Source organism: Nansenia antarctica (assembly GCF_963989245.1).
Source record: "Nansenia antarctica genome assembly, chromosome: 8".
NCBI lineage: Eukaryota > Metazoa > Chordata > Actinopteri > Argentiniformes > Microstomatidae > Nansenia > Nansenia antarctica.
In genome coordinates this window covers 1969831-1991481 of record NC_137678.1, presented here as the reverse complement: position 1 = coordinate 1991481, position 21651 = coordinate 1969831, and the positions used below count along the sequence as shown (strand labels likewise).

The following is a 21651-nucleotide window of genomic DNA, read 5'->3' as shown; positions in this document are numbered from 1 at the left end:
AAGTTATGAAAGGAGGGTCCTGAAATTTGATTGAGTGCAAAGATAGAACATGTTTTTCTTACTCACAGGGGTCAAATGACCCCTCATGGCTTTAATCTACCTGGACGAGCGTTGCAATATAGGGAAAATATAGGTGGCAACCACAAGCTGATAAAGACATCCCATCTGGTCTTTGGTGAGTTAGGAGTGAGTGAAGTGAAAACACATTGAGTAGGGGAACAGATACTGCAGTGGTGATGGCGTGAAACCATCCCTTGACTCTCTGCTGGTGGGGGTGTGCTGTCGTGCTGTCTCACCCAGTGAAACCTTGACGGGCTGGGTCTTCTCCATGGCCAGGACCGCCTCGCTGGGGGTCAGGCCCTTGAGGGCGAACAGGCTGATCTCGTACTCCGTCTCCGGGGAGAGGTCACGGACGTTGACGGAGGTCTGCGTGGCGCCCACGTACAGCTCCTGGCGCTTCATCCCAGCCAGCATGGGGATCAGAGTCAGCTTGTAGCCTGTGATCTCACCCAGGGACGCGTCCCAGGTTACCCTCATTGACTTGGAGGACATCTCCGTTACCTGGAGGTTTGACGCCGGCTCCACGTCTAAAGGGACAGAGGATTAAGACTGGTGTTATTGTTATGATAGGAAGTTTAGCCGGGCAACTCTTCTTTTTTTTATCTGATTTTTATTTGTCCCAAACACATATAAACATATAAAAGCGTATAAAAACATAAAAAGTAAAAAAAGAAAAAAAAGTTATCCCACACAAATTCACCTCGTGCAATTTACACTAGCGCATTCTTTACAATACCGTTCAGGTATGTACATTTGTCAGAAAGCTATTTTCCCATTACTCAACTCTTTCATAACTGTATAATATTCATAGCTGATGCAAGACATTAGAGGATACCAGCTGTTATAATTTTTTTAAATATATATATATTTGTTTACTTTTAACAATGTGTTTTTTTATAGAGTTTTAAATAAAAGCAGTGCAAATGCAATACACAACTTCATAACCGCTTTGATGAAATTAAATTGCCTTCTCACCTTCCTCTCCGCTCACTAGAGAGTTCAGCTGGTCCTCCACACCGGAGCACACCTCAGTGATCAGCTGGCTGGTTACCTGCTTGATCAGGTCAAAGTTAGGAACGTTGTACACGTGCTTCCCATGGGGCGTAGAGGCGATCTCCCTCAGCTCATCCTCATCTGCTCCTTTGATCCCTGTAGGGTGGAATAATACATCAGATAAAGCTATGATCAAAGAAACATTCCCAGTTGCAGTAACACAGCAACATAGTTTTGACGCTCTGCTTCACACCACAAACAACAAGATTACGCGTGAAGGTCACTTGGCAGCTGCAACCGAAGTGAACTAGCATGTGTAGTATGGGGTCCAGCAGAGAAAACATCAAACAGTGATCAGGTATATGTCTTATAAGTAGGGAACTGACCAGGAACTATTCCAGGACCTATTTCTATCTAGATTATAACTAAACACTGAGTATAACTAGCGGTGGTCGTTTTTGTTCATGTTAAAATGGACTCTGACACCATAACGTGATAAGGGCATCTCACAATATCTCTGAGACGTGGGATTATCTGAAGGTTACAAATTAAAGAATAGTTTCCAATACCACATCATCGTCTTCATCATCATCATCATCATCATCATCATCAAGAGCACTAGGCGTTCATGTGAGGGGAGCAGCCTTCATGGACAACAGAGTTTAAATCATACCTAGGACAAAGATTTCCACTCCGATGTTCCTGAGTCTTTTCGCATACTCCTCCACTGGGTCTTGGGATTTTCCATCAGTGATGATCATGGCAACCTTTGGAAAAGCTTTTCTGGATCCGGCTGCCTCCGTAAAGATGTTTTGCAGCAGGAAATCTATAGCGTCCCCTGGAGATAGATTGAAACATATATTACCAGGACGTCATGTGTGGATCTCCAACGTCTGCTTGAATCATGGGTAACAATGGAAAATAGTTTCTTTCAGGTCATTTTATTTTAACATTGCTAAAGACATTCCACACTGCAAAAAGTCAACTCTCAAAAACAAGGGGAAAAAAGGCAATAAAATAGGGGACATATTATTTAAAATAAGCAAGATTATTTGCCAACAGAACAGGAACATTTCCCTTGCCAAGGTGTTCTTAATTAAAACAAGTAAAAGATATCGTAAAACGATATAGAAAAGTGCAGTCAGACAAAAAACAAGCATATATTGCCTTGATTTAAGATATTTCATCTTACTTAGATCTACTTTTTGCAGTGTATATCTATGCTCTGTATTCAATCACACACACGTAGGCCGTCAGTCCCACCTATCCTGTATACCTGTCATGGTGTTTCCGCCTTTGTAGGGTAAGGTGTTGATGGCTCGGAGCAGCTCGCCACGCTTGGTGAAGCGGTTGAGAGGGAACTCTGTGCGCGTGTCGGTGCTGTACTGGACCACGGCCACCCTGGTCTTGTCCTCGCCGATGTCGAAGGCCCCGGCCATGGCGCTGATGAAACTGCGGATGTGTTTGAAGTTCTCCCTCCCCACGCTCCACGAGCCGTCCACCAGGAAGACCAGGTCTGCTATGGCACTGACCGAACATTCTAGAGGGAGAAGGGGAGGGGGGGAGAGAGAGCGAGAGAGAGATAGAGGGTGAGGAGAGAGAGAGAGAGTCATGTACAGTTTCATGTAACGGATATACAAGCAACATGCATGCTCTTTCATCCACAGATCATGGGACAAAGTAAGCACTGAGGTGCCGATGTAGCAACCGGTCAGAAATCCCTCTGCACACACATGGTTATACATGGTGCCCTATTGAGATGAAACTGTCCGACTGATGGCTGGAGAGACTGCAATAGATCAAAGTTCAAGCACATGTTTCGACATTCAAGGAGGAACCGTTCAGAAGCCAAAACAGTGTTTTCGAAACCCTGGTGGATTTTAAATCATGTATCCCTCAAACTCTCTGGAACCTCCATTGGATGACTCCATCAGAATAATTGGCAGGACTTCTAGAAGCATCTTTAATCTCTAGATCCCCTAGGTCTACTTGACTCTTTATTCGTATGAAGCTTCTCACATCTTGTTGTTCTTGCCTTCTGAAGGGATCTTTTTATGCATTTCTTTGTCCTTCCTTACTGAACATCAAAAACTACGCCTTACGGATTTGTTCCTGCAATTAGACTTAATTGTGAAAGGGTTCCTATGAGTGGTTCTACCAGAAATAACTTTTATCAACGGGTTTTTGGAGCATCTGGACCTCTGGGTTCAGTTTCCACTCAAAGCAGTACATGGTGTTGGAGGGAAAAAGTGAGCATGTCTCCCTGTCACTCCTGCAGAGTGGACACAAGGAGAGAAAGAGAGGAGGCGCAGTAAACTCCAATAAAAAAGCAGTAATCCTTTCCACTTCTTTCAACGTTTAAAAGGACGGACGTACGATGTGGAGCTGGCATGACAGTGACGTCATCGCCGCTACCCCTTGGGATTATGGGAGCTTGAAAAAAGGACAAAAAGTGCCTTCTGTGACGCACAACAGGGCCCTGTCTTAAGCCTCGACTCCATTTTTGATGTGAAGAGACTGGTTTCAATTATGGGACTCATGTATATACATTCCCAGCCACTGTCGGAACCCCCCTGTCTGTTCACACAGTGACAACTGGCTGAGCAAATGATTCCAGGGGGAAAAATATATTTGATGGAAGTCCATGGAAAACACACCAAACTGACTGGTGGAATTGGAAAGCTATGCGCATGGACGGCAGGCACAGCGCAGATTGACATCGGCCGACCTTGTGGAAACATACTCACTGATTGCATCTGATGTCTGCGGCCTCCTCACCATTCCACTGGTATTACTGGACTGAACTGAAACGAAAGAAAGAAATTGGAACGGTAAATCCTTGCTTCTCCGTGCGCTGTGTGTTTTTCATAGGGGGAAAAAAGTAGGAAAACCAACACATCATAAAACCGCTTCAAAGGGACATAAACCACATGCAGACAAAACATCTTCTCTGGTTCATCAGCTATAAACAGAATGTGAGTCAGGTTTCAACAAACACATGGGATTTCTCTGCTTCTCTTCTTTCTAATGTGGCTATAGCTACTAACTATAAACACTGTCACTTGTTCATGTGAGAAATGTTGTCTTTTTCATCTAGCTTGACAGTGACATCATAGATCATAGAGTCCATTGTTCACTGTGGTTCAATACAGTTTGTATCAGTCCATATCAGTAGACCATGACGTCATCTATGCGAAGGATGTGGGAACACTAAGGGCCGGTTTCACAGACAAGGCTTAAGCCTAATCCTAGACTAAAAAACATCTTCAATGGAGATTTTACATTGAAAGTGTGATTTAGTCCAGGACTAGGCTTAAGCCTTGTCTCTGAAACCGGCCCTACGAGTGTCTGGATGTGGGAACAGTAAGAGTGAGTGTTAATTTTGTCAGGCTTTTTAGTCACTTAGTCTTTGGTGTTTAGATGAAGATGCACACCAGTTCTCGTCACACCAAGTCACCTCCATTTTTCTCAGTTCCAGTCCAGTTCTAGTTGATGAAAACTGAAAACATTCCAGTGCAGTCTGAGTCCACAAAAACTCATTTTTAGTCGAGTTTTTAGTCGCTGACTACGGCTAGACTAAAATGTTTTGGAGTTTTTGTGGACTGAAACTGCATTGGAATGTCTTCAGGTTTCATCAACTGGAACTGGACTGGAACTAGAAGATCATGGCAGAAGATCATGGAACTAGAAGATCATGGCAGACCCCTTCATGGCAGACCCCTTCCACCCCGGCCACGGCCTCCTCACCCTGCTTCCCTCTGGAAGAAGGTTGCGGCTGCCTAAGGCACTGAAGGCCCGCCACAGGCTCAGCTTCTACCCCTCAGCCGCCAGGCTGATAAATGACTCTGGCTTCCCCCTCCCCCCCGCCCCCAAGTCTGCCCAGGACTGAACTGGACTCACTGTAAAAACTCTGCACTGCACTTTATACCGCACTATCCAATGCACTGTTGTCTGTCCTGTGTTGTTGTTGTTGTGTTGTCCTGTTTTTTGACATGTGAAAAAAAGTATAAACGCACTTGCTGTGGTGACGAAGCAAATTCCTATATGTGTAATGCATAGTGGCAATAAACTGAATCTGAATCTGAATCTGAATCTGAACTAAGAAAAATGGAGGTGACTTGGTGTGACGAGAACTGGCGTGCATCTTCATCTAAACACCAAAGACTAAGTGACTAAAAAGCCTGCCAAAATTAACACTGTGTATACACTCATCTGAATATAAGTCGCTTTGAATAAAAGCGTCCACTGAATGGATGTTATGTCATCCGAATCCTCTGTACTTACTTGTCAACTGTCCAAAGATGGGTAGACTCTCCTCTGTGCCGTCGTAGGAGCTGATGGACACAGAGTAGTCCAGATCAGGAGTCAGGTCTGTGATGGAGGTCTTGGTAGCAGTGGAAGGGAGGCTTAGTTCTCTGGCTGGTTCATCTGAGGCACAGGGAGAATGTACGTAACATTATTAGATCAGCAGCTACAGTACCATGTAAAACAAATGTAGAATTGTAAAGCGTCCTTGTGTTTTATGAAAGGCGAAGATTTTATAAATCTTATAAACGATCATATGGCACGCCATGAAAAATGATGACTTGACTTGGAGAGTTTAAAAAAATGTAGAAGTTGATATCAACACATACTAACCTGTATCTGATACAACTTGGATTCTGTAGCCCTGTATCCGTGACGAGGGTTTTCTCCATGACATTTGCACTGTGTTCTCATTTAGAATTTTAAATTTCAAGTCTGCGGGGGACTCCACTGGAAACAAGAGGATAGCTAGCGTTAACGCACATAGACGCCAAGCAAACAAGTGGGTATGAATATAAAATGAATGTAATAATAAATCAAATATTTCAGCATAGCATTTCATGAAGCGTTCACATTTCTCCCATCGATAGACACTTCAGTGACCGATGAGGAGAGAGATTCATTGTTGGGAGAGACAAGAGGAATCCACATTCACGGTAAGACAAAGTGAAACAAACAAAAAAACGAACACAGAACAACATTGATGAAGTGTGTGATGAGAAGCCATTTTGGAGCAAAATGACGTTTGTTTGAGTTGCACAACCAGGTAGCCCTGGTCAACAACTCAAGCACCAGGAAGCCAGGGGGGAGACACGACATGAACACAGGCCGGCCCCCCCGCAGACTTCCCAGAGTGCAGACATGGAGGGAGTGGACCATCCAACACATGCTCAGTGCAATCAATGCGACGCATGCCCTCACCAGCCCAGCGCAGGTGATTCCAGCTCTCAGGTAAACGGGAGTAAACGTCACAACGCAAGAGAAATACAACAACATTTTTCATTCGCAAGTGATTGATTATACAATGGAGTCAAAGTTGCCAGGTAATGTCGAGAGAAAGCATTGGCAGAATTGAATACCATATGCTATATATATATATATATACATATATATATATATTTCCACACATTTTGACAAAATAAATGATGTGTTTGTATATTAAGGCTCGAGCACAAGTAATTGGCATACATCCATTGCAAACCTCTTAAAAAGAATACACAATGCGTCACGGAAGACTTTTGTGTACGTTCTTTTCATTGGCAAAGTCTGCCCAAGACGGCGACGTGACGAGACACTGCTTACACAATCAAAACACAGAAGACAGTTGAGATACAGAGAGAAATGATGAACATTACACCCAAAAACAACCACTGATGCAGTCTGACGACAACAACGACAACAACAACAACAACAACAACAACAACAACAACACATATGTCCACATTGAGCTGGTTGTCACAGCAACATGCATTATGTACATGAGAAAGTTGTTTGGGAACAACTTCAAGGATGGGACGGAAGTTTCCATGTACAATAGGGACCACACATAGAGAAACGATGAACATATTTTAAAATGATATTCTTCCTCACTGGTGATTCGCATGCTACCTACTTAAGCTCGTTGTTGAGAAACTTTTAACCTTCATGTGAGTAAAGGACAGGGGTTTGTTGGTTAGTATATAAACATAGTGTATAGTATATAAACAAAAGTGTTTGAGAAGTACTTGTGTTTGTTGAGACAGAGTACATTGTATGTGCTGTGTGGGTCCATTCAGGAAACGTACGGATATACAAGGAAGATATGACGATATAACGATAAACACATCTCGAAGAATTGAGAAACTATTTAACAAGTCATTCCATTAGGTTGGATGCTGTAACAGACATAGTGCCTGTCCTCTCTGATGGCTGTAGGGAAGACATATAGAACATGCATGTCTTGAGCCATAGAGTATCATGCAAGCGGTTGAGGAGAAGTGTGTGTGTGTGTGTGTGTGGGGGGGGGGGGGGCAGTGGGATGCAAGAATATCATTGTAAAATACACGCTGAGGAAGGCACAGCTCAAGACAGACTCAAGGCAGACAACAGATGACCTGGGCTCAGCCCATAACAGGAGAGGAAGCTGGTGGGAACACGGTACGGAGGATTTACCAACCTGGCACATCAACTCAAGGGGAGGTTCATGTCTCCAAGAGAGCCTGTCTCCAACCAGAACAAGAATGCACCAACACCAACAAGTGCGCTTTGGGGGGGGGGGTGGAGGGTCTTCACTCACAAGAGTACAGAGCTCTGTTACCTCGCTCCAACAAACTGTTGGAGCACCTTTATTCGATAAATCGCCAGATCGAATCGAAGGAAATGTGTTCTTATACAGAGTCGCTTTCAGTTACATATCCCCACCCCACCCTCACCCGGCTGAACTCTAAAAGCCAATAAATTAAAATAAAAAAGAATTAAACTCAAAAAGTTAAAGAAAATAAAAACAATCAAGCATTGGACGTGTTAGAGGTGGAGGTTCCGGTTCTGTCAGGTAGGTTATCCCGTGGCCTAGGGTGGTCCAGCACCGCGGTCTACAGTGCACACATATGCCCATGTCGGCATGGGTTAGAATCCGGCCCATGCCCTGCTGACATGCCCTCTCTCTCTCTCTCCCTTCTTCTCCTTACTTTCCTGTCTGTCTTCACTGTATCTGTCTAATAAAATGAAAGATATGAGTGGGACTGCCCCACTAAGAAAAATAACTATATAAAAAAAATAAGGTAGGCCTATGTGTATCCCAGAAGCAGACACACCAAGAGGACACCTCACAGTGATTCCCCTGGGCCAGACTGGCTACTGTCAGTAGCCTCAAATGTGCCGGCCTGTCAGGCACCCGTGCTGAACACAGCACAGGAGGAGAGAGCCCAGACTCTCCCCGGAGCGGCAGGACCAGACTCTCCCCGGAGCGGCAGGACCAGACTCCTCCCGGAGCGGCAGCACCAGACGCCAAAGTCATTCGGTACAACATGTGCTGACATTAAACATTACTGCAGATGAACTTTCCATATGGATTTGCAACTCAGCGTTTTCGAGAAATGCCCGCAAGAAGCCTTGAAAAAGGCCCTCTTTGTCTTCTGCACTGTCTGAGGATTAATTTGCGATTCTCATATTACATCTTTTCCATTCCGTTAGTGGAGATATATGGGAGTAGACGTTGGACCTTGAAAAAAAAAAGCTTTTCAGGAGGGGGATAGACTCTGAACTTTCCGTTCGACGGTTTCCATTGTGGGTTTTCTCTGTCCCTTTCCTCTGGTTAGAAAATGTTTGCCTATCAAATCAGACGTTCAGAAACATTTTAGGGAAAACTTTTCGATTCCTCAGGATGTTAGACCTCTGGAGCGACATGTGATTTCAATATTTCCTGCGTATAATTACCTCCTTAATTTTGTTTTGGGAATACGAGCTGGGACACAAACAGCTACTGCTTCTGCTTCAGTAGCTCAATTACAATTACTGAGAGGAATATGAGCTTTAGTTGTCTTAATGTTCTCTTGTTTTAGCACACGATAGGAGAAAGAATGGCTGTTGTAGCTATGGTTAAATTCCAACAAGTCATGGTCACTAATTGTTATTGATGATTCGTTGTTCAGTAGCCTCCTGTGGGCAGAGTGGCTGTCATTGCTCTTTAAGTAATAGTCATAGCCTATTGCTTAGCAACACAGTAAAGGTGATATTACAGTGGCTAATGAGTCATTCTCAGGGTCAGAGTGGGTGTGGACGTTAATAACACATAGTGATGTAAAGTAATGATTCAAATTGTGGTTTTACAAGAACATGTACTCATCTTCTGTTGTAAAAACATGCATAGGATGGACGACACACAGCGATCAAGACAGTCCAAATGTGTTCGATTGATTAATTCAGTCTGAAATGTCTAGAAAGTGTCTGTGTACAGGCTGCTCCGTGGATGGGTGTTGCATAGTGCGAAATAAGGGGGAGCTCGGGGAGCTATAGCTCCCCTAGTGGTGACATGAGCTCCCCTGGAAACATGGTTTGTGACATTTTGGGGGAGCTCTAAAATATTCCAAATTGCGATGGATTTATTCCAAATTGTGACGGTTACCTGGTGTAATATGATTTGTAGAGGCATACAATCTATTTTGATGTTGGTATTAGGTATATAAATGATATATAATAGCCTATATAGCCTACATATAGGCCTTTATTGGCTACAACTATGCGACGGTAACAGAGCAGGGTGCACTGACGCTGAACCCCTCATAGTGATAAGTAGGTGGACAACGCGTGGTGCTGAAATAGCCGACATGCGGTGTGTGGTTTGAAAAAAGTAACGCCAGCTCAGTAAATAATTCAAACTTAATGTTTACTTATAGGCTATGTGAATGTGACTGCACCACACATGTGAACAGTAACAAAGCAAATGCAGTTTAATTTTATGAAAAACATTGACAACTAAATCGGCGCAAAAAAAAAAAAAACTGAATCCGCTTAGCCTGCTCCTGAAACGACAGAGCAAACACGCTGCATTACTAGGGATAATAATTACAATGAGCCATTCATTAAAAATAGAAAAAATAATATTAGGCTATTAAATCTCACAAAACTGGCATCTCCCATCGGTCACTATTTGTTGGCTATCTGGTGATATGGACGTCTTTGAGTGTCTAGAAAAGCGCTATAAGTCTAATGTATTATTATTATTATTTATTATTATTATGGACGTCACTTTAATCCGGCAGTTCTCAAGGTTTTTATGCACCAATCGATTCCTCTAGTGCGTCTTTATCACATTCATTGACGAAAAGGACGACTCGCATGTATAGGTGGAAGGGAACATTCATTGTGAGCACGTAAAATGTGAGTCTCACAACGGCTTTGCATTGATGAAACCAGGTAGGATGAACGCATAGTTCTGTCCATTCCTCTTTAAATGCCCTGTTTTCACCGTCAACTTTCCTCTTTAGACCTTTGGAGAGTGACATGATGTTTCTCTTGCTAGCTAGCAGGTTAAATGTTTAGCTAACTTCACCCGGCACGCAAACAACCAATCCAATAATAATGTGACCTTGTAAGTCTGGGAGGAGGGGGGAATAATTATCACAATAAAACTATGTTAAATAATTATTAGAATAAGTTAGGCTGCGCTACATCGTCAGTCCACACATTTATTATTCAAAACTATGGAAAAGGGTGAAACTACGTTTCAACGTTGTTGAGAATCACAACACAAACTCGCTAGTCAAGCCAAAATACTGCAGCGAAATGGATTGGACTGCTACCTAGTTAACTATAAGACTACTTTACATTGTTACCTAGTTAACTAGAACACTACTTTACATTGTTACCTAGTTAACTAGAACACTACTTTACATTGTTACCTAGTTAACTAGAACACTACTTTACATTGTTAGCAGGCTCACAAAACAAGCTGTGTTAGTTGACTAGCGATGTGTCATTGATTTTCGACAACGCGGAAATGTATTCACATTTTTCGAAAGAAAAGTCAAAGCATTAGAACGTAGAACGGAAAATCGCACGCGCGCATTGCGCACGGAAAGCCAACGGCCCCGATTTGGCCTGAATTTTTTTTCCCGTCAGAAGATTATTATTATTTTTTTTGCTTTAATCCCTGGGCTCCCCCGCACACCGTGATTTAATTTGCACACTGGGTGTCAGCTATAAATCACAGAGCAAATGTCGAGGTCACTTTTACAAGTAACGGCATTTACATGTTACGGCAAGTAAAATAAACACAAGTGGGTATCATTTTATTAATTACATAGTGTACAAGGAAACCTCTTTCTCTCACACGCACACACACGCAATCACTGAAATCGTACCTGCAACTTCAAACAGTATGAGAGAGAGAGAGAGAAGAGAGAGAGAGAGAGAGAGAGAGAGAGAGAGAGAGAGAGAGAGAGAGAGAGAGAGAGAGAGAGAGAGAGAGAGAGAGAGAGAAAGAGACAGACAGAGAGAGAGAGACACAGAGAGAGAGAGAGACAGAGAGAGAGACAGAGAGAGAGACAGAGAGAGAGAGAGAGAGAGACAGACAGAGAGAGAGACAGAGAGAGGGGGGGAGAGAGAGAGAGGGGAGAGAGAGAGACAGAGAGAGAGAGAGACAGAGAGAGAGAGAGACAGAGAGAGACAGAGAGAGAGACAGAGAGAGAGAGACAGAGAGAGACAGAGAGAGAGAGAGAGAGAGACAGAGAGAGACAGAGAGAGAGAGAGAGAGACAGAGAGAGAGACAGAGAGAGACAGAGAGAGAGAGAGACAGAGAGAGAGACAGAGAGAGACAGAGAGAGACAGAGAGAGAGAGACACAGAGAGAGAGAGACAGAGAGAGACACAGAGAGAGAGAGAGACAGAGAGAGAGAGAGACACAGAGAGAGACAGAGAGAGAGAGAGACAGAGACAAAGAGAGAGAGAGAGAGAGAGAGAGAGAGAGAGAGAGAGAGAGAGAGAGAGAGAGAGAGAGAGAGAGAGAGAGAGAGAGAGAGAGAGAGACAGAGAGACAGAGAGAGAGAGAGAATAGATTAGGCAGGAGGGGATAGGGAGGCAGCACATTTACCTTGAGCTTCGACGGAGCAGAATAGCGCTGCCAGGAAGGCGGCCACGGCCAGTGCCAGCCTGATCTTCATACTTAGGCGTTCTAGGGTCAGCAGCGCATCAACGGATCTGAGGACAGAGACGCGTTCAGAGGCTGTGGGCAGCAAGTCACGAGTACAAGGGAATCGAATTAATATAACTGGCGTGACTGAAATGGCCATCAAATGAGCTACTTTCTTGCAAGGTTATGTTTAAAAACAATATGCTGTTTATTGACAAATAAAAAAAGAGAAGCATATAATAATAATAATAACTTTGTATTTGTATAGCTTACGGATATTATACGGATATTATAGGCTACGGATATTATACGGATATTAAACCTGGAAATATTCTAATTGCATAGGGGTAATTACCATACAGGAAATGTAAAATGTCCCCCCCCACACACACACACACACACACACACACACACACACACACACACACACACACACACACACACACACACACACACACACACACACACACACACACACACACACACACACACACACACACACACCTCCCCATGTCTTTGTTCACGGTAAATCAGGCAATTAATCATAATTCGATTTGTCGGATCGTCTAGAATTTCTCCCACAAAACAAAGCAGCCTGCAAAGAATCCCCTTGGCCAGGACAGGCTGTGATCCCCGCCTAGCGGCGCACTGCGATCTGACTCAGACATTAGCCCCGAAACCCCCGAAGTGAAGTGGCACCAGACACAGGCATTTCAAACTACTACCATGAAATGGATTTTAATTGAGGAACTAAAAACACACGTAATGAAACTACGAAATAAGCTCATTCGCAACTTAAGAATCCACAGTGGCGCACACAAAGACTAGCGCTACAATAACGAATAACCTAATTATTAAGTCACATTTTCGTGACGTTAGAATTATAAGGTTCTATCTCCATTTTTGTCAAAATTGAGTTTTTTTACATAATCTGATCCATTAGGTGTTTATTAATGCCTGTGTGGTGTTATTTTAAAAATGTTGACATATTTGAGTTGGTAATTAATACAATACAAAGGTTCCATCTCACAGAACATAATAATGGAATGTAAAAACTTTGACGCTCAATACCTCTGAACTGCCCTAAACGGAGATAGAACCTTATCATTCTAACCTCACGACTTGTTAATAAAATAACAATAATCCGTTTTATTACACCATTAATTAATTAATTAGTGTATGGCTGAGAACACGTTTATATGGGGTGTGCCTAAATATGTGCCCTTTGTCTTTTAAACATGTTGAGCTGAAGAAATAACGTTCACTCAACAGAAAAACAGTTTCCAGAAGAAGAAAAAAGAAAAGAAAATGTCTGTATTCATTCAGGTCTTGGGATAAAAAGTCGAAACCTAGAGAAAAACTGCTAACTGCATGAAACTGATTCATTTTTTGTTAAATCTTATTCAAGATTCAAGATTCAAGATTCAAGATTGCTTTATTGTCTGTCACAGAGTGACAGAAATTCTCCTTTGACAGGCTTTTGTGCAGTTCATGAATACGTTATCCACATTAAAAACACACAAAGGTCACATACATACAATAAAAACAGACAGATATAACAGTGTTTATAAAATGTAGTGCCTATTTAAAAAGTCTAGTCATTTAAAAATAATAGTCAGAAAAACTGTATTATGATTTTTAAAGCTAAAATGTTAAAATGTTGTGGTTTAAAAGAAAAACAGTAGAAAAACAGTAATAATTATTTCTGACATGCAGCTGGATAAGAGAAAAAGAAAACCCCTCTAACTCACCTGGTCAAATGAAGACAGAATAATGTACTAAGTGTTCAGCGCAGCCTCCTTCAAGACTCCCTATAGAGAAAGTAGTAAAGCAGTTCTCTAGGAGCTCTAGATGGAGCCTTCTCTCTCTCCTCTCACAGGCTACTGAGATGTCCAAGGAGGAAAGCCTCTTTCCATCATCTACCACTTAATAGGGGGCTGTTCCCAGCTCTCATCTTACCGTAGCATGGCTTCTAGGAAACCCTCCCATAGTTCTGACACATCGTGACGTTAGAATTATAAGGTTCTATCTCCATTTTTGTCAAAATTGAGTTTTTTTACCTAATCTGATCCATTGGGTGTTTATTAATGCCTGTGTGGTGTTATTTTTTAAAATGTTGACATTTTTGAGTTAGTAATTCATAAAATACAAAGGTTCCATCTCACAGAACATAATGGAATGTAAAAACTTTGACGCTCAATATCTCTGAACTGCCCTAAACGGAGATAGAACCTTCTCATTCTAAACGGAGATAGAACCTTCTCATTCTAAACGGAGATAGAACCATATCATTCTAAGCTCACGTTATACAACATCCCCTGAAGTGGGAAAACACCTCTGCAAACGGAATTCTTTTCTGCATTCCTGAAGATCTTACGCATCTAAATACCATATTATCACAATGGCAAGGCAAACCCATACAGCCTAAGGACAATAAACCCATTTCTCTCTCACTGAAAGTAGTTGATGGTTGTATTACTACATAATTACAACGTCATTGAGCTAAGGCGCATCATGCTATTTCTATTGGGACTCGAGTATTTAGTTGACCCGCGGGTAATTGTCTATGGGGCGCACTGGACTTTACGGACGTCTGGGCGTTACGTGTAAACATTTTTTTTTAAAGCCCACTTCGAGCATATAGTCTTACAATTACCAACACAAATCAATTAAACGAATCGGCTAAGTAGGCTATAACATGACTTCTTGACTTGATTTGTGGTCACTTCAAAGATCGGATTCGGTCACACAGACCAACAAATCAATTTTCGGGATATGTCCACTTAACCCTAACCCTCCCAAGATGACTCTCACTAATGGACGTTAAAATGGCATTTGATCAATGACCTCACACATTATTTTGTGTTTTAGTGTTACCTGTGTTGAAAGAGTTACCTTTTATAAGGACTACTGAGAAATAAACATGACAAATGAATCTTTAACGCACAAGACTTCCCTTTCGTCTCGTTCAATATTGGGAACAAAATGAGTTGGTTGTTTGGTCAATGGCGCCCCCTAGCGTTTGAAATGAGGAAACGCTTCGAAGAATTAAACAAAGCAATTTTCGGGATATGTCCACCTAACCCTAACACTCCCAACACTAGACCAGACACCTAACCCTAACACATTATTTTGTGTTTTAGTGTTACCTGTGTTGAAAGAGTTACCTTTTATAGGACTACTGAGAAATAAACATGACAAATGAATCTTTAACGCACAAGACTTCCCTTTCGTCTCGTTCAATATTGGGAACAAAATGAGTTGGTTGCTTGGTCAATGGTGCCCCCTAGCGTTTGAAATGAGGAAACGCTTCGAAGAATTAACTTCACCCATAAAAATCTTCTTTCCTGTTCAATTAAAAAACGGACTCACTTGTGCCCTCATGAATGATTCCTCCTGCCTATTCAGTGTAGCCTAAACTGTAAACAGCGTAACAGATGTTTTTTTTACCTGTATCTTTCACTAGCCATACTGTACTGTAACATAATTGGAAATAAGTCTAGGACTGTTTGTGTAATATCCTTGATAATGGTATTCATGTAATGTATATGCAGGTGCTTCTATGATGTATATGATCCATGTATACTTTTTAAATAGTAAAATAAACGTAACTCAAATCTTTAACAGCTTCACACCATGGGACATTAGTGACTTGTGTACGTACTGTAGCTGTTCTCATTCCCATTTGATGTTTTAGAACTCATAATATCTGATATGGCGATACAGCCAAGCAACTTTATACAACAGTTAGTTCCGACCAAGTAATTTGATTGGACAAGAGGCATTCCATGAGTGCTGATATACAGTATAACAGCACTGGGACTTTTAACTATATGTATGACTCCCAAATGACCGTTAATACAAAGTGGCTAGCCTGCAGATGTTTGTGTTCAGGTTACTAGGCAACAGGCCAGTTGCGGAACTATTTTTTGTTGACGGAGCCAAAATAAATGATTAAATAAACAAACAAATCATAATCTGTTGTCACTTTTTAACTAATAAATCGCGCTGTAGAACTGTTGTATAAAAGCAATATCACACTGGAGGTCGTGCTGTTATACTGAATATCAGCACGGCTGTGATTGTCTTCCTACTCGGCCTGCTGCCTCGTGCCTACGACCCAATCACAGCTGTGCTGATATTCAGTATAACAGCACTCCCTCTGTGTGATATTGCTTAAGTATCCCCCATATTATACAAATTACATTTGAATAAAAATGAATTAACCACAAATGTGAAGGAAAAACATCAGTCCACAGAGATATGATTGGGTAAGAGGGTCTTGTTTTATTATCTGCAATAAATATTCATCCCAGGCATGCAACATCTTGGTATGATTGACAGGACAAATAATCTCCCAGGTGACAGGTCTGTACAACAGAGAAGAGGGTAGTTTAGGACAGAGGTGGACGAGGATCTCAGGACTTCTTGGGCATGGCAGCACGCAGCAGCTCGTACACCGTGTATCCGCCCCCTGCAGAGAGAAGGAAGGCAGCACATCAATGGAGATTACTAAACATAACACTTTCTTTTTTTTTTTTACTGTTAAAAAGCCTCATTCGGTTGTTAAGTCGTGACGTGTTTCCGGGTCCAACGTTGGCTGAGGCGCTCTCTTCGAAATGCAGTAATAATAATAATTCATTATATTTGTATAGCGCTTTTCCGAGGCTCAAAGACGCTGACAAATATGGGAAAAACGGGAAAGTGCTGTGTCCCTTGTTGTATGAATAGATCCGAGTCTAAAAAACGATTGAACTGTCATTCTACCGCTTTAGTACACTGGTACGGGGAATTTTTTATCTGGACCCGGAAATTGCTAAACGTCACGCTTACGTCAGACTTAACAACCGAATAGCAGTAAAGGTTAAAAAACGATTTGCTGAAAGGTTTTGTTCATAGGTCAAATAAATCTGTCTGCCGTTGCTGTGCAATACCAATGCTCTGACGAGAAAAATGTTGCTTAGTAACATTTCCTGTCATCCTGTCTTCACAGACAGGCGACAGGTCATTTTAGTCCAGACCCTTCATAACTTCTTTACTTGGGCACAGGTGACCCACTGCCAGTAATCATGACACATTCACAATGAAGAGGCCTTGTTGTTGAACAGGTAGACACGGCGACACGACAACCAAAGGAAGTGGAATTACTTCCAAGATGTTTCAGCTTTACACGTTTTTAAATTCTGTTATTTATCTCAGCCAGGAGAAGTCGCCCCCTGTGTCAGACCGTTGCTGAGTCTATCGTTAAGAAGCCATTTTCGTTGACCACTATGGGGTCTAGAGCCTTCAGTCACTCGTCTCTGGAACTCTCTCCCACAAGACATCCGCAACATTGCTTCTCTTTCCACCTTCAAATCCTGCCTGAAAACCCACCTTTTTAAACTGGCGTATTTTTTAACTGATGGTTGTTTTGAAGTCTTTTGTTTTGTCTTGTTTTGCACTGTTTTAACCTGTTTGAATCTGTTGCTTGTTTTTAAATGATGCTCTGTAAGGTGTCCTTGAGTGCTCAGAAAGGCGGCTATAAATAAAATGCATTATTATTATTATTAACATCGTAGGCTAAATCTTACCAAAGATGGTGAGAGCCATGGTGACCCGGTACAGCAGAGCGTCCGAGGTTCCTCCCTTCAGGTGGACTGGCATGCCGTTATCTTCCTGTGAGCAGAAACAGAGGATGTCAGACTGACATGATGGGGATGAACGCCATGTTTGGATCTTAAGAAGTGCAGGGTTCGACAGTAACGCTTGCCCGCTTGCCCGGAGCAAGTAAAACATTTGCCCGGTTTGTTTGCGCGAGCCCAACGACGCTGCTGGATCCTGGATCTGTTTACCTGTGTGCAGGAAGAACAACAGACGGCGCGGCGCAGGCGCCAGACCAGACTAGATGATCGTGGAGTGAAGATATTATCAAAGCGTACGCGATGCGGCGGGTGATCGACAGGCGCGTACGCTTTGATCTTCACTCCACGATCATCTAATCTGGTCTGGCGCATGCGCAGTCTGTTGTTCTTCCTGCACACAGGTAAAAATATCCAGGATCCAACAGCGTCGTCAGGCTCGCGCAAACAAACCCGGCGAATTATTTACTTGCTCCGGGCAAGCGGGCACGCGTTACTGTCGAACTCCGGAAACTGCTCTAGAAATTCAACGTAATATCTATGATCTATGCAATCTGATATAGATGAATTAGCTCCGCCCTTAAGCATTGAGAGACTACCAGAATAATAAAGTTTATTCACCAACCGAGCCATACACTTACTAGAAGCTGCAAAGCCCCTCCCCCCTCCCCAAGAGTCCAATGACATCACAATGCCTAAATCTGTCAAAGTACTTACTAGGATATTGCCTAAACATGTTGATTATGTTTTGTGATTTACACCTACTCCAAAAGCACTTACGGTTATCGCAGTAACATTCTTTTTTAATTGTCACAATTTCTAAAAGATCTAGACTAAATCTGAGAGTATAAATCGAGGTCTGGCCCTATTTCAACAATGAATGACAGTATAATGGGGCGGCGGTAGCCTAGAGGTTAGTGAAGCCGGAGGTCACTGGTTCGATCTCTGCCTCAGTAGGGAGCTGCATGTGCCCTTGAGCAAGGTGTCAGCTATGGACAGCATGACCTAGGTGTTACTCAGAAACCAGCCAAGCCTGGTACATTGCATTGGCTATCTGCAGATCACACTCCATGCAACAGTTAGTCAGTCCAGCCCAATTATAAGTGGACCCTAGGAGCAAACTAGATACATACATACTTATCTCAGTATAGACTTTGTAGTCAGGCTACAAAGAGGGAAAAATTATATTCTGTATCCAGAACCTGGGGATAAAGTACAAGCTTTAACCATTAACATTAGCCTTAGCATTACCATTAGCATTACCAGTACTCAAATATGATATTGTTGTGTCTCCCGTTTTCTCATGTGGATCTGAAATAATAAGTGATTGTGAAAAAATGGCTGTCAACACTATGAGGACATGTAAACCAAACTTGCTGCAATGCAAATTGCTTCATTTCTTTACAAATGGAATGATTTCCTTCTACACTATGAAAGTCCATAACTTCATAAAGGTCAGAATGTAAACATAACTCGTAATTTCGAGGGACAGGCCGCAACGTTACGACTGCTAAGAGAGTTGAAGCACTTGCTAATTAACGGCAAATGCAAGTCAATTACAAAACATTGCGTCTGAATATTTACCCTGAAAGGCATGAGGTGAAACAGTCCAGGCAGTTCCGGTTGATGTAACTCTCTAAGCCTAACAGAAGTTAGAAAAAATAACCTGGCAAACCATGGGGAGGAACAGTCCACATAGGTCCAGTCCTGGCAGTGTTGTAGTCGAGTCCCTAAATCGCGAGTCTGAGTCGAGTCCAAGTCCCCAGTGTTCAAGTCCGAGTCGAGTCACGAGTCACCAAAGAAGAGAATGCTCGAGTCCGAGTCAAGTCCGAGTCCTCCATTCTCGAGCCCGAGTCGAGTCACGAGTCCCGGAAATCAGGACTCGAGTCTGAGTCCTGGACTCGAGTACTACAACACCGAGTCCTGGACACATTCACCATTCATACACGGCCAGTCCACTGTTGGCCTGTGTCCAAAAATGCCCAAGTGTCTCCAAGATGTGTTTACATTCTGCGGCTTATCACCTATGGACTTCCGTAGTGTATGACCAGCCTCTGGGCTGCTTTAAACAACGCCACAGCCCCAGAGGACAGGCTGAGGATCCCCTATAGGACGCCCGGGAGGAGAGCCCTGCCCTGGCCGTATGGAGCTCACCTGGAACATCTTCTGCTTGTCCTTGATCGTGTTCTCGATCTGTCGGCGGGCACTGCTGGTGAAGGTGCGCCTGGACAGCTGCTGCAGACTCTGCGGACAGACAGACAGGGACATGTTTGGACTAGGACCTAATCACTGTTCAATTGTTTACATTGTAAAAACCTCTAGTGTAATCCATTTGAGGGCTATCTTAGTTATCGGTTAGTTTACCAGGTTCGATGTCAAGCCAGGCCATATGATCAATGATTAATAGATAAGCCCAGCTAGCTACATTTACCCAGCCTTTATGCATGTCAGATGGTGTGGACCACGTTGAAGAAACAGCCATGAGTGACACACCTGGACATGCATTCACCACATTCTGGATCACGTACTTAGCTAGGAACGGATGGCTGTGAAGATGAAACAATCTACGACAGCTAGACTAGCTAACTTCCTGCATATGTAGGCCCAGTTAATAGAGACGGTCGTTTTAGAGTTGGAGGTGTACTTATCTGTTTATTAATGTAAGTACTACTGTTATAAAACATATCACGGTTCCCATTTGAAAGGTTATTTCCCAGAAATCGTCCAAACGAGTCTGACCTGCCTGAATAAAGAACCGATCTGTCTCTCACATCGTGACCTTAGAACTATAAGGTTCTATCTCCGTTTAGAATGATAAGGTTCTATCTCCGTTTAGAATGATAAGGTTCTATCTCCGTTTAGAATGATAAGGTTCTATCTCCGTTTAGAATGAGAAGGTTCTATCTCCGTTTAGAATGAGAAGGTTCTATCTCCGTTTAGAATGATAAGGTTCTATCTCCGTTTAGGGCAGTTCAGAGATATTGAGCGTCAAAGTTTTTACATTCCATTATGTTTTGTGAGATGGAACCTTTGTATTTTATGAATTACTAACTCAAAAATGTCAACATTTTAAAAATAAAACCACACAGGCATTAATAAACACCTAATGGATCAGATCATGTAAAAAACTCAATTTTGACAAAAATGGAGATAGAACCTTATCATTCTAACGTCACGACGTCAGGCAGAGAGAAACCAGGTTGGTTGACAGCAACTGAAGCTAGCTAGCTAGCTAGCAGCTATCTCTCTCTAACACACGAGGGTTAACACGGAGTGGACCCAGGTCAACACATTGGACATGTTTACACACATAATTAAACTGAATGTAAAAGAAAAGGTCTCTCTTACCATGATAGATCTGTACATGTCTCTAGACGTCTGTCTCTGTGGAGGTGAGGCTGGACAAGGACACTGGGAGAGGGAGCCACTGCACTTCCGCTGCTGTCCCAAGGTCCTTCGTAAAATGGCACGACTTCCGGTTGCGCAACCCCGGGGGTGTTCATAGACGCTACGTACGTAGGCCGCTAGAGAAGGGTCCAGCTGCATTCTTCGTTTGGCATCACCCGGACGCATGGAGACCATATTTGGTTCGAGCGCGTCATCACAGAAGTAACCGCGAGAAACCGCGAGATTTTGAAGGATCTTAAAGCATGGCGAGATTTTAAAGGACATTTAAGTAATGGTTTTAACATACACAAACACTGATATAGTGTATGGGATGTATTAACACACACACACACACACACACACACACACACACACACACACACACACACACACACACACACACACACACACACACACACACACACACACGCACACACACACACACACACACACATTCTCATATAGTGTATCGGATGTATTACCTGAGCCTGCATGGGATTTGTCTGAGTGAAAGCGAGTATTCAGGGGCCTGGCTGCGAAAAGTGTGCCAAAATGAAATCAATACAGTCGTATTGTATTTCGAGATGTGTACATTACATTTTGAGATGTGTGCATTGTATTTGGAGATGTGTGTATTACATTTACTCCATACTTTTCACTCTTTTAGTTCAGTCTAGTATTG

The 21651-nt window shown here is 42.7% G+C and overlaps 2 protein-coding genes across 2 annotated transcripts in view; both read right to left on the bottom strand.

Annotated features, from left to right (window-relative positions):
• col12a1a (collagen, type XII, alpha 1a) overlaps positions 1-11995 on the bottom strand; it is a gene marked incomplete at both ends in the record, with an annotated part of 88593 nt that extends 76598 nt beyond the window's left edge. Inside the window, 8 exons of the mRNA XM_080537434.1 lie at positions 297-587; positions 1036-1209; positions 1727-1891; positions 2330-2593; positions 3801-3857; positions 5338-5481; positions 5692-5808; positions 11926-11995. Coding sequence (XP_080393560.1) covers positions 297-587; positions 1036-1209; positions 1727-1891; positions 2330-2593; positions 3801-3857; positions 5338-5481; positions 5692-5808; positions 11926-11995 — 1282 coding nt within the window. The remainder of the gene's footprint in view (positions 1-296; positions 588-1035; positions 1210-1726; positions 1892-2329; positions 2594-3800; positions 3858-5337; positions 5482-5691; positions 5809-11925) is intronic.
• A 4233-nt stretch (positions 11996-16228) lies between these two features.
• On the bottom strand, positions 16229-21031 carry LOC308163721 (cytochrome c oxidase subunit 7A2, mitochondrial-like). The gene is made up of 4 exons (XM_080537911.1): positions 20931-21031; positions 19737-19826; positions 17535-17619; positions 16229-16438 (listed from the first exon to the last, which is right to left on the bottom strand). The coding sequence occupies exons 1-4, from the start codon at positions 20946-20948 to the stop codon at positions 16383-16385; spliced, it is 249 nt and encodes an 82-aa protein (XP_080394037.1). The 5' UTR covers positions 20949-21031; the 3' UTR covers positions 16229-16382.
• Between the last annotated feature and the right edge of the window lie 620 nt (positions 21032-21651).

Coding starts and splice junctions, on each gene's coding strand:
- LOC308163721 (XM_080537911.1), bottom strand. Junction 17,620..19,736: donor ACAAGCAGAAGATGTTCCAG/GTGAGCTCCATA, acceptor TTCTGCTCACAG/GAAGATAACGGCATGCCAGT. Junction 16,439..17,534: donor CATGGCTCTCACCATCTTTG/GTAAGATTTAGC, acceptor TTCTCTCTGCAG/GGGGCGGATACACGGTGTAC.